Genomic DNA, 13,509 nt, shown 5'->3' with positions numbered 1-13,509 from the left:
TGTGTTTTTTGTGCAAAACTCTTTAAAATGATAAGGTGGTATAATTCCTAGCAGCAAAGGTGTTAGGCATTTAAAGTAGTGTGCCAATCTAAGGCCTGTTTAAAGAGATCGAAAGGGTGATTTTACCAGGGAGTTAAAATCTTGTGTGACGAAGATTACTTTCCCATCTGGTGATATTTCGTGGAGTCCTATGATGGACTCAGTTTGAAAAAAAACAATAAATCCAAATAAAAAGCTCTCTGGAACAACAACAAAAACACCTTTAAGAAATTCCTTGGAAGGCTTCGGTTAATTACATATTTACAATATTATTTCGTCTGAGAAAAATAACTTCAGCTGTATTTTGTTTTTGTAGATGGGTTATCACTGTCCTCAATCAACCTCTAGTGCTATTGGTATCACTTTGATATTTGTCAGAAATTTCAACTTTCTCAACCAATTTGAGACATCGATAACCAAAGTGGTGTTTGGAAGACACCAAAATCGTATATAGTAATAAATCAATGTTTAAGATCCCATTGGTTATTAATCTTATCATAGACCACATCTTACATAATAGACAATTATTAGAATATTCATTTCTTAAACTTGATAATTTGAAGAACCGTTTACTAATACATCGTTGTCATGGGAACAGTTGATCGTATCATAGCTTTGTAATCATATTTTCCATTCAACAGCCACTGATACACTGTTACTTATAAATTTCCATTCTATGATTTTATGATTCGCGGGAAACACACCTTGGCGAGAGAGAAGGTAGATGACCGAAGTCTCGGCTACTACTGCTCTGTCCACCACCACCGTCTGGCCTGCCGTATAAACTGCTCAGGTCCCCGGGGGAGAGAGAGGCTTGCCCCTCCGTTCTCCTCCTTCCCCGTACCTCTTGCAGATCCACGTAACTGACCTTACTGGTGTCGTTTTCAGCTTCCTTTGGCTCAGTCGGGGCCTTCTGAACATGCAACACCTCCATGCTTCGACTGAGATGCGATAGTTTGGATAGATTACTGACCTCTTTGGCTGTTGTTGGAGGGTGGGGTACTAAGGGTTGGGTGACGGTCAGTAGGTGGAGAGTGTCTGAAGACGTGGACAGTCTGGTCGACAGCACACTGTCGAAGCTCTTGCTGAATGTGCTTTCTCGGTTCGTGACATTGGCTGACATGGGACGTCTACTGGAGTGGTTCGAAGCGATTGGGTGGTGCACGTGCTTGTATACATTATGGTTTCTCTCGTAATGCGATGGTACATCCGTGCTACCAATGGTCAGCTTGTGCTGGGAGTCAGAGAGCCGAGTTGGTTGATGAGCCTTCTGTCCACCAAAGACCAACTCTTTCTCGGGAGTTTCTGGACTTTGTGAATCCGCACGTCCATACTTAGGAGAACCGGTGTCCTCCGAGGATGACCTTTGACCTAGACCTTGGAATCTCTTGGACAGGCCCTCCAGGCTCATGTGATTACTTTGTTTGATGTTCTGCATACTACCAGTGTGCGTGTGGGTGCATGATGATGACGCCACACTCGTGGATTCTGAGCTTGTGGACCCGTCTGAGTCGCCAGACGGGAGAGCTACCATCGAGGAAAACTCACTCTTCTTGTTCCTGTTCGGACTGATTGGATCCCGTTTTGGTAGCATTCTTTGGGAGTCCTGCCCCTCAGCCAAGTCGTGTAGTGAGCCTTGCGTAGCGGTGCGAGGACGTGCTTGGATCGCTTCCACGTCCGGGGTGGAGCAACCCGCCTCCCTGGCCCAATCGATAGCAGTCATGTTATGAACGTTGTCCCGTGTGAATAAGCACGCCTTGGCCTTCTGGGCTAGGAGCTGCGCGCACGCAGCGTAGCCATTCCTTGCGGCAACCATTAGGGGCGTCATCCCCTCAGCGTTCATCTTATCAACGTCTAATCCAAGACGTCGAAACGACTTCGAGAGGAGCTCAATACCATCCGTGTTATCATTCATTGCGCAATACATCAACGGCGTGTTGCCGTTCTTATCCGGCAAGTTGGGGTCAACGTTGTTCTTGACCAACTTCTTGATGACGTCGTTGCACTTGTGCTCACAGGCGTAGCTCAGCGCCGTCCTGCCGACGTTGTCGGCCAGGTTCACGTCTGCCTGGTATTTGAGGAGGAGATCCACGGCCTTGGCACGGACGCCGGGCTCGTCGATTCTGACGGCCCGGATCAACGGCGTCTTGCCGTGGGTGTCGCGGGAGTTGACCACGGTGTGGCTGTCCACGGCGTCCAGAATGAACTTCGCGAGGTGGATCTTCCCCTTGACTACAGCGTCGTGGATCGCCACACCGCCGGAGACCTGCCCGAGGCTGCTCCGGCGATAACGGTCGCGTACGGACGGCATGTGGAGCATGGTATTCCAATGAGAAGAGACCTTTGCAATCAAAAATATCTTGTGATATTTCTCCTTTATTCCTGTGTACACGGCAATCCAGAACTAAGTTCCCATGATTGTTGCTGGAACAAAAACGCAACCTAACATCACAGCACTGCGGACATTCCGCGTTCCAATGGAATAGTGTACAGTAGCAATTGAAAGCTGATTATCGCAGTGTTTCTTCAGCAGCGCACTGTATCTCTGGAAAATACGCTTCACAAGTCTTACTTGTTGTAATTATTATTATCTGCAGTCGATGACCAAATGATATTCAGGTTTTCACAAGTATTTTATATAATTTGGTGAACAACCCCCACTTTACTCCACTTGCCCAAATCAAAAGTAGCATCTGTGTTCATGACATGCGGGTATTATACTCACAGTGGCCGACTCTCTCTATAAATTATAATCCAATTCCACTCCAGACAGAATTCGATTTCGAACTTTGATACACGGCTGACAAAATATTCCAAAGTTGCTACGCAGTTTGATGGAGACTCGTTATTACACTATGAGTCAGGAGATAATTTGGAATCAAAGCAGCTCACCAATGATTTATGAAGCTGGTTGCGTTGTAACATCGCAATGTCCTCACACAAAATGTTGATCATGGAAACCGTAGCAACCACATTAATGATGACTTCCCAATCATATACCGAAGGTGACTCCCCATCCAGTAGACGTATTATATAAATTCACTCACTCAAAAAAAGATGACAGATGTCCTACAAATGTTTCAGACAGCTTGCAACACTATGATAATTACATGTAAAGGAAAGTGTGCCCCGTCATCTCGAAGTTGATTCCAGCAGATGTGTAAAGTCTCTCCCTCCAAAAAAAAAAAGTTGCCGATGTCTAACGAATGTTTCAGGCATTCTACAACACTATTATAATGTTAAAGGAAAGTGTGCCCGTCATCTCGAAGTTTACTCCAGCAGATGTATAAAGTCTCCCTCTCCAAAAGAAACCTTGCCGATGTCCTAATGTTTCAGACAGCTTGCAACACTATGATAGTTACATGTAAAGGAAAGAGCGCCCGTCATACCAAAGGTGCCTCCAGCAGATGTGTAAAGCCACTCACTGAAAAACAAATGACAGATGTCTTCTCATCACGAATGTTTTCAAGCAAGTTGCAACACTATGATAATCAAATGCAATGATAAGTGTGCGATTGGTGAGATTGGATACAGCATTCCATGCACTCGACGTTCAATTCATGAAGCGATTTCCCTATCCTAAGGCCATGCATAACGGTTTGCATTTAAAGAAGGAGTTCGCAATCCATTGGTGAAGTTTAACACGATCGTATGCTCCTTCCATCGTGACCACTGTGGAAATACACGTCGGTCACTCTACGCACGCTGCACTACTCTCAACTCCTCTCAACCTAGTGTGCTCCTGACTGTATTAATATTCAAATGAATGCTTAAACAATCCCTTGCATATTATTCAATCAGATGATGCAGTATTTGGGTCCCGCTAATAGCAATTACCTAACCCACGATCATCAGAGTCTATACTCACTGATGCAGAGTTCCGGTAAACAAGGTATCTACTTAATAATAAATAGATGTTTGCGATTGTTGATGGATGCCGTGCATTAGTCCGTCCGTCCCGCAGCTGTGGACGACCACACGTCCAACGGAATCATCGCAATTAAAATCACGACGTTATAGAAAGCTTTGCCCGTGTGAGGTTTAACAATCGGTATACGGAGAACGTCGGTGTATACGGAGCACTGTCGTTACACGGAGCCTGTCGTTTGATACGGTGAATTGTCGGTATACGCTGAACTGTCGACATATACGGTGAACGTCAGTATATACGGACACTGTCGTTATATACGGAATACCGTCGGTATACCGTCGGAATAATTGTTGGTATACGGAGTAATGTCGGTATATACGGAGTATAAATGTCGGTATGTACGGAGACCTGAAGGTATATACGGAAACTTGTCGTGTATACGGTGACCTGTCGTTATAAACGGAGTACATGCATTGCTGTTATATAGCGAAGCTTGTCACGGAGAGCTGTCGGTATATCGGAGCTCTGTCAGTTATGACGGTTAACTGTCGGTATATACGGTAAACTGTTGGTATACGGATGATATACGGCGAACTGTCGTTATAAAGGGATAATATACGGTAAACTGTCACCCCGCCTCTGGAACTCTCTGCCTCAACATCTCAAAGACACACATGACATCTCACGATTCCAACATTCTCTCAAAACCCATCTCTTCAGATTAGCCTATGCAGATATTGAGTGAAATTTTCTTCTTGTTCTTTGACCTGGGGTGGATTTCACAAAGAGTTAGGACTAGTCTTATCTCGAGTTAGGACCAGTTACTCGTCCTAACTTAGGACTATCCATGCAATGTGTATATATCCTAACTCTTTGTGAAATCGACCCCTGCGCCTTTGAATGTTTTACAGATTAAGTGCGCTTTAAAAATGCTGTGTTATTACTATTATTATATACGGAGAAAGGTTTGGTTGGGGGAGGCAACAGCGTGACCTCTGCTCGGTTTCTCGAGATTGTTGGTGACACCTTGCGGGGGCTGATCCCTTCACTCCCCGAGAGACCGGACGGCTAGGCTACCCGACCCGAGCGAGTCAAACCCGTAGTAGTAAACACTGTTGGTACTCGTCTCTCCACTCAAGTTATTTTGTCTCTCTCTGCAGTTTGGCCACGTGGATAAAATACCAGTTGACCGTCTGGGTTTCTCAAAAAAAAGGAGGATGAGGGCCTTTTCAAATAATACAATTTCTTTTAAAGTTGACCGACACGCGTTTTCATTCTTACTGGCCACTAATTAATCCGGAGGTCGTTGGTTCGAATCCCACTCTAGTCAATTCTTTGTTCAACCCCCAAAAATCATTTCAAAATTTACCCAGTCAGTTTCCCTTGTGGTTTATATTGATATGGCCACGTGAACTACTAACTTTTAAAGTCACCACTTACTTAACGAAGTTACACGTTCTTAAACAAAAAGTAAAATACTGCGATATTTGGACAAAATTTTGAAAGAGAACTTGGACAGTAGAAAACAACTGTTGTCTTTTCACAAGAGGTACATCATTGGTAAAATTTTACTACAATCCTACATTTAGCAAGGGGTCTTTGCTAAACTGCTCTCGTGTGAAAGGGGCTTTAAGTTTAATGAGAAATACACACATAATTTGTCTTCTTGAAAAACACAAATTGTCAAATAAAAAATAACTAAAAAAAAAGATGCAGCCTCAAAAAAGGATGAGGGAGGTGCCGAACAACTTGTATTTATTTTTATTTGGCCTTATGGTCTAAGCCACGGTATAATTTCCCAGCGGGTACAGAGGGGAGACTATACGCTAAAACACAACCACCCAGGGTTTGAAATGGTTTGACTAATTAGTATTCCTTGCACTGTCGTTATGTAGGACGCGAAGAGGCACCAAATGGCGGACTCTTACACTTGAAGACACTAGAAAACGTGTTGGCTTACTCAGTACACTTCATCCTTACTCTGCGTCCATCTATGTACTAATTATCATATGATATATCGCATATACACCACTCATAGGATACAGCAGTTTCTAGTATGTGCATGATTCGTATCATGCACACCAAAACTTGAATAGCAAAACAAGATGGTGCTAAAAAGAAAGGAAAACAAGTTTTCTTAAAGACACTGAGCACTATTGGTAATTGTCAAAGACCAGTCTTCTCACTTGTGTATCTCAACATATGCATAAAAAACAAAACTGTGAAGATTTGAGCTCAATTGGTCGTCTAAGTTGCGAGATATTAATGAAAGAAAAAACACCCTTGTCGCACAAGTTATGTGCTTTCAGACGCTTGATTTCAAGACCTCAAAATCTAATTCTGAGGTATAGAAATCAAATTCAAATATTTTAGTGGAGAACTACTTCTTTCTCGAAAACTTCGTTATCTCAGAAGGAGCCGTTTCTCACAATGTGTTATACTATCAACAACTTTCCAATGGTCGGTAACAATTAGGTTTTTATGGTTACAATTATTTTGAGGGATCACCGATAACCTTTAACAGAATTGGTAAGAACAAACAATCGTCAAACGGATTTACTTAAAACTTACACGGTCTATGATGTTGATAGTAGAGAACATACTTTAAATTATTTATGTCTGAAATGTCATATTTAATGAGAAATAATTCAAACTTATTTCCCGCCAAGTTCTTGAGTTTATCGCTCAGTGAGGCGGCGTTTTAATCATGTTTTGTTAATCGATGTCATGCAATTAATGTTTAACCGGTTTTTCACTATTTTCTAGTGACCCAGATGGCTGATCGATTCCAAACTTGAACATGTTTGCCAGTGTATGTATATGGTGGAATACATTAAGTGCTTACACTGCAAGCACATGTTTTGTTTAACAAACAAAAAACACATCTATAACGTTCCTTTAAATTAAATAAAAACGCTTGACCCAATTTCTGACGGCAGCCCGTTGGCGACTTGAACGTGCTGTTAGAATCTGCACAGTGCAATCAATAAGTCTATATAAACAGCCAAAATCGCAGTTGCACCAGTGTGTACAGTTCGAACTCTATGCTATGTATGCAAACCAATTCACAAGTCATCGATTGTGTGTGAATAACCGTGCCAAAGTAATACCCACCAACGAAATAGCGCTGCTGCTAGGGGGGCCGCTTGCTCCATTTACCCCGTGTGTTCATATCCAATTCACGCTGCTGTTTTATTTTATCGCACTTTTATGTTTAGCATCCGGTTAATGACTTGATAGCTGATAATAAATTGTGTTGCTCGTAAAAAGAACTGTTTGCAGTTTTTCTTCATTATAACATCTTCAGAAAACACACCCGGATTGTATTGTTGTCAACAAATTATTTGGCGTATTATGTCTTTAACCAAGTCAGAAGAGGGCGCTCTTTAGGACTAAATTTTCAAACCAAAACTCAACATTTCTGAGTCAGAATATAAATGTTCACAGATTTAAACACAACTTGCATGATATAAAGATGAGCATGGTGGGGAAACTTCTGATAAATAGCTCTACCTGAAATGGCATGGTTAAAAATGGGTAAAATACAAAAATCGGGTCCCGAGAGTCCGATCACTCGATGTTGATTGAAAACTTACATGTTTATTAATTCATGCATGGGCCTCCTTTGGTTCACATAAAGTGTTACTGGACATCCACTGGTAAAAAAAAAAATAGGTCTGAAATTTTAATGATTACATGAAGTTCATCGTGACAATTTTTATGTGAAATATTTCCCACTGATATTTGTTCTTGGTTCACACAACGAATTAATTCAAACATGTTCAGAGGTTTGTTTATTTTATGAACACATGTACATGGTTGATTAAAAAAAAAATGAACACTGTATGCGAGGTAATGTGAAGAATGAAATTCGCCAATTCTGCTCAGCTTTTGTTTTCAAAGTATTGTGACTTTTGTTCCCTCGAACAAAGAGCAAAGTCTGTAACATAGCAGAAGGTCACGGGCTGCAAGTCTCAGTCAAAATTGATTTAAGTATTTATGGAAATCTATACATATCAAATCTTTTTATTTCAATGGTCGTTGAGGGGATGCCATGAAAGAAAATCTGAGAGTTTTTGTTTAGACTTTCAAGAAACTGTTCATGGAGGAAACTTCATGAACATCAAACATCCGTACATATTACACATCAGCGCTGCGCCTAGTGGGAAATGAACTTGGATAGTCCAAGGTCATTCTTTGATTTCACATCAGACAGAAACGTCATCAATTCTTTAAAAAAAGGTTCAATGCCATGCAGCATCGCAAGGTCATCGACTCTCAAAAGACCTTTCAGAATTATAACTAGCTTCAGTAGTTTCCCCCCACTCAAAAGTGTTTAAAGGCAGTGGACACTATTGGTAATTGTCACAGAGACTAGTCTTCACAGTTGGTGTATCTCACCATATGCGTAAAATAATTAACCTGTGAAAATTTGAGCTCAAACGGTCATCGGAGTTGCGAGATAATAATGAAAGAAAAAAAACACCCTTGTCACACAAAGTTGTGTGCGTTTAGATGGTTGATTTTGAGACCTCAAATTCTAAGTCTGAGGTCTCGAAATCAAATTCGTGGAAAATTCTTCTTTCTCGAAAACTATGGCACCTCAGAGGTAGCCGTTTCTCACATGGTTTTATACCATCAACCCCTCCCCATTACTCGTAACCAAGAAAGGTTTTATGCTAATAATTATTTTGAGTAATAACCAATAGTGTCCACTGCCTTTAAAAAATAATTCAGCTTTCCATCTTTCTATTAAACCTAAGGGACTGTCTGAGAATAATGGAAACTTAAAAGACCATGTCACATGAGACACTTTATGGGCAACCAGCTGCAGGCTATCTACAAGAAGGAAATTCATCCACAATTCAATTTTCTCATTATTATTGGGGATAGTTCATGAGTTACAGGACCTATAGAAGAATACTGTGCTGTCGCAATAGTCCTCTGGCACTGATTGTGGTTGCCTATTCTCCAAGTGACATTGTATACTGAAAAAAAAAAATACTTGATGTGTTGTGCAATGCAAGTTAGGATAATGTCACAAGTACACAGTGATAGGCCATTTTGAAATATGGTGGACGAATTACTATAACACCTTTTGGTATGGGTAAATTTGTCTGAATATTTTCCCAAACCCGTACACTTCTATAATATAGTGTCCACCATACCTCAGCAAGGCTAATGTGAAACCCTGGCCTCTCAGCCTGATGTGCAAGCAGTAGGTGGCGCCCTGCTTATGTAACCCACCCGAAAACCGAGTCGCATCACCTGCTACTGGATCAGGTGGAGACAAACAACCATCATTTCCACTTGTGAATAAATCAAGTTGAAAGCGGACCTGGGGATAGGACCGTCACTTCAGTATTGGGTGATCCATGGGTGATCCATGGGTGATAGAACTCTGGTCCGGTTATGAATACAACAAACAAAAAAACCCAAAAGTTTGCTACATAGTGTAAGGGAAATAAACATCGTCATCATTACATACATCTGTTTTCTGGACTAGGTTCGTACCAGTCAGAGCAGTTTATTGAGGGAGTTGCAAAAACTTGCAATTAGAAGCCAATGTATAAAAGAAAATCCCAAAACCGCATGGGCGATCACATTATAGTCCCAGACTAAATTGCCCTATGAGTTGTGCCGAATTTGGCACAAACACCATGTATAAACCGAAGGAAATTGGTCCATCTAAACACCATGTATAAACCGAAGGAAATTGGTCCATCTATGGTGTTACTCTCTCGATGCTCGGGTTTCAATTATTGATGCAGTTCTTGAACTCGATTGAAATTAATGAATGTGTCAAACTCAGACACATATCCTAAGTTAAATCCCCAGGTCAGACTGACCCAGACTTGGGGCGCTCGCCCCTGGGGCCTGGACTTCGAGTCAATTCTGACCAAGGAGCTTTGAGTACACATTGTACATGTATCCATTTCACCGACCACGCAATGGACGGGTGAATGCCGAAAACGGAGTACACGCCAACATTTCGTAGGCCACAGAGAAAACCATAAAGTTTACCAAAGAGAGAGGGCCCACTTCTCTCTGGTTAAACATTGGGTGCGTGCGTTCGTTTAGCTTCCCTGGGTCGACCCCGGTGTGTGGCGGTTTTCTTTTTCCAGGACGAACGTGGGTATCTGCACACGTTCGTCCTGAAACAAAAAACCGCCACACACCGGGGTCGACCCATCAGGGAAGCTAAACGAACTCACCCATAGTACTATGTTTGTATTTATACACAACCATTTTATTACACTTTATATCATAAATTACCCCTCAAACTGCATGTGTTTACAAAAGTCCATGCCTTGTGTTATTTTATCCAGTGAACAAAATTTACGAGCCGCAACTGCGTTTTTGTCCCCTCATTATTTTGGATAAACTGAAGCCGGCTTCATTTATCACGCACGATTTAAGATGAATGGACCAGTTGAGAAAGAATTGTTGTTGTTTTGCCTGGCTGGACATTGCCTGCTGGTTGCATGTGTATTGGTGAATAGTTACTTTTGTCGGGGACTTGTTGGGGATTGTGAGGAGAGCAGTATCCAGATTTGTATACATGTACTCATTTATTTATTCATTCTGGATTTTAAAAGACATTACAATACAATAAACAAACGACTTAGAAAACAACCAGACTAAGAATTACGAAAAACAGAGTCGTAGAAATGCAAAACAAACATCAGCCAAGGGATTTCCCAAAAGCGAAGTAAATAACTATCCACTGAGGAGTCTCCGTAGAAACGGTGACTACTGTTGTTTGATAGCTTTGAGGATAGTCGCACTCCAGATTTATGTGCTGATTAAAGCCATTATACACTTTCGGCACAGAAAAAAAAAAAAAAAGGTTCACAGATTTACAAATAACTTTGAGGGTTTACAGAAGATAATGGCGAAAGACTTCTCTTGAAATATTATTCCATGAAATGCTTTACTTTTCGAGAAAACATTAAAACAATTATCAATTCTCGTTGTCGAGAATTACGGATTTATTTTAAACACATGTCATGACACGGCGAAACGTGCGGAAACAAGGGTGGATTTTCCTCGTTATTTTCTCCCGACTCCGATGACCGATTGAGCCTAAATTTTTGCAGGTTTGTTATTTTTTATATCAGTTGTGATACACGAAGTGTGGGCCTTTGGACAATACTGGTTACCGAAAGTGTCCAATGGCTTTAAAAGACATTACATTACAATAAACAGAAAACTGAGTAAAACAGCCAGATCAAGAATTGTGAAAAACAGAGTCGTAGAAATGCAAAACAATACCAGCACAGGGACTGGCCAAACGAGAAGTGAAGCCCAGGTTAATAATAAGCAGGGCCCGATTTCATAAAGCCTGTTAGCATAAAAAATTGCTAAGCATGAAGTTTCTTCCTTGATAAAAACAGGATTTCCAACCAAATTTTCATTTGTTGCATATTGCTTGTTACTGGTATTCAGCTGATGCTTGCTTATCTTGAAAATCACGTGTAAAATTGGTTGGTAATCCGGTTTTTATCAAGGAAGAAATTCCATGCCAAGCAAATTGTTGTGCTTACAGGCTTTAGAACTGACAAGTCTACCGAATTCCGAGAAAAATCTACTCCATGATAGTAGAATGTGAAGAAAGACAAGTTCTCCAAAGTACATCTTTAAATAGAGCCTCAAATAACATAGGCTGTCCCATTATTGCCTAATACATGTCTTGCCCATCTGTTCGCATTGGTTTTTTACGAAGTACACGGTCTTTTGCTGGTGTACATAATTCCATACCTAAGCAGGTATGGATTTCCACAATTCCAGCATTCACCGAGATTCAATCGCACTGGAAACCCAATACTCATCCCTGCTCCAACCTAACAAAAATTAATTTCGTTCTCAAGTTTAACTATCGCAGAAAAACAATTTTGGCGACTACGTCCGTGACGTCAGAGACTCATGGTCGCCATTGCCGAATTGAGTGGCTCGGCAATGCTTTGAAATTGTGTCATATAAAGGAGGCGGGCAACAGACGTGTATTTGAGTGGTTGAAAAGGGATACCATGCTCCAGGCTGGCTGTAAAGGGTGAACAGCATTTTCTAAAGTATTTCTTAAGTGGAAGGGTTCATGGTTAAAAGGCTGGGCAAAATTTCTTAAAGCTATTCAAGAATAATTCCATGTCTAGCAAACATGAGCAGGATACCAGTCATATGTGGTACAGTACATGCACATGTAATGCATAAATCCCTTTGTGCATAAACAGCAGCTCATGTAACTTTGGTCACGATAACTACGCATGGCTCATTTACAAATTAAAGATTAAACTTTAGGTGTGGAACCTTGTTTACTGGGGCAGCACTGTTAACGGACTCATCACTTGACCAATCGATTGAGTCTACTGTTTCACAGCTTGAAGTCAGCAACTACAGGGCGGCAGGCCCCCCCCCCCCCCCCCGGACCAACATGTTTGCAATGAATGTGACAGCATGATGGGTGAATGGTTTGTGCCAGCAGAGGGCGAGACTTTCTACAGGAATTTAAACTTAATTCGAATTATTGTCTCTGTTTACGCTACATTGTATTTAAACCAAATCTTTTGTGTCGTCTCTTCACTTTATGTAATTGTTTTTGGTGTACTTTATTAAATTACTTCCGTACAAGTATTATTTTAATACTTACAACATGTTTTTTTGTTAATTCTTGCAACCAAGTTAATGCTTTAACATTTTCCTCATCAGCTAAACAAAATGCATTAAATATTAACTAGTTTAAGACAAGGTATTTTCCAATTGCGTAGTTTTTGGTCACATCCCAAACGAACCTATGTACATGTACATTAAGCCTTAATTTCGTAACAAATCTTCTGTACACAAAGAGTCGAACAAGTATTTAACATCTTCTGTCAATAATCTGACGTCGTAGAAATATATACATGCAGTTTTAAAATGACATACGCCATTTGGTCAAAATTCCAAAGTGACAAGTTATTCACGATATGCATTTCAGTACAAGTGTTACGTCGCCTTCGTGCTTTCATGAACTGCAAATAATAAGATGTGTTGGGGCTGTATCCCGAACGCCTCATTACACAGCATGTAATACATACCATGATCGTTTGATCTGTAATACTATTTTGAATTTGGGATGTTATCAGCTGGTTTCAGATGCAATTGTGTCCGCCATGCAATACTGTCCACTCTGGACACTTTTGCATATGCAATCGTACCCGAGGCTATGCAAGAACCGTCCCGGCGGACATGTACATGACTGTACATGTATGTGCTCGCGTAAGCGAGCGTGCATGTACTGAACATACGTGTATGCAGCATGAATATTCACGTATTTTATGATTGCAGCGAATACCCAACGGCCGAACATTTCCAATGTCATTCATGACATGCACTTAGCTTGTAAAAAAAAATGGCGAACGTGTTCCGTCGACCAGTAAATGCTCCAGTAAAATTTACAATTTCCTCAAAGGGTGCTCTTTACCAAGGAAAACATGCCTTGGTGCCCTTGCCCTTTCAAAAACGAAGCATACAGGCCAGTCATTGTACACTATTTGGTAATTACCCTATAACTTAAAGACCATAAAATTAACCTGATAAGGAGTACCGAGGAGCTGTTGTTA

At 41.1% G+C, this 13,509-nt stretch overlaps 1 protein-coding gene across 1 annotated transcript; it reads right to left on the bottom strand.

Moving 5' to 3' along the window:
* Window positions 1–702: 702 nt before the first annotated feature.
* On the bottom strand, window positions 703–2,359 carry LOC139944192 (uncharacterized). Its single transcript, XM_071941162.1, has one exon. The coding sequence runs from the start codon at window positions 2,357–2,359 to the stop codon at window positions 722–724; it is 1,638 nt and encodes a 545-aa protein (XP_071797263.1). The 3' UTR covers window positions 703–721.
* Window positions 2,360–13,509: the final 11,150 nt, after the last annotated feature.

Source organism: Asterias amurensis, chromosome 1 (assembly GCF_032118995.1).
Source record: "Asterias amurensis chromosome 1, ASM3211899v1".
NCBI lineage: Eukaryota > Metazoa > Echinodermata > Asteroidea > Forcipulatida > Asteriidae > Asterias > Asterias amurensis.
The sequence above is the reverse complement of the archived record's forward strand: the minus strand, read 5'-3'. Positions and strand labels throughout refer to the sequence as shown.

What these genes read in the sequence shown, in the direction of transcription:
- LOC139944192 (XM_071941162.1), bottom strand. Translation starts at nt 2,359, where the DNA reads ATGCTCCACATGCCGTCCGTACGCGACCGTTATCGCCGGAGCAGCCTC.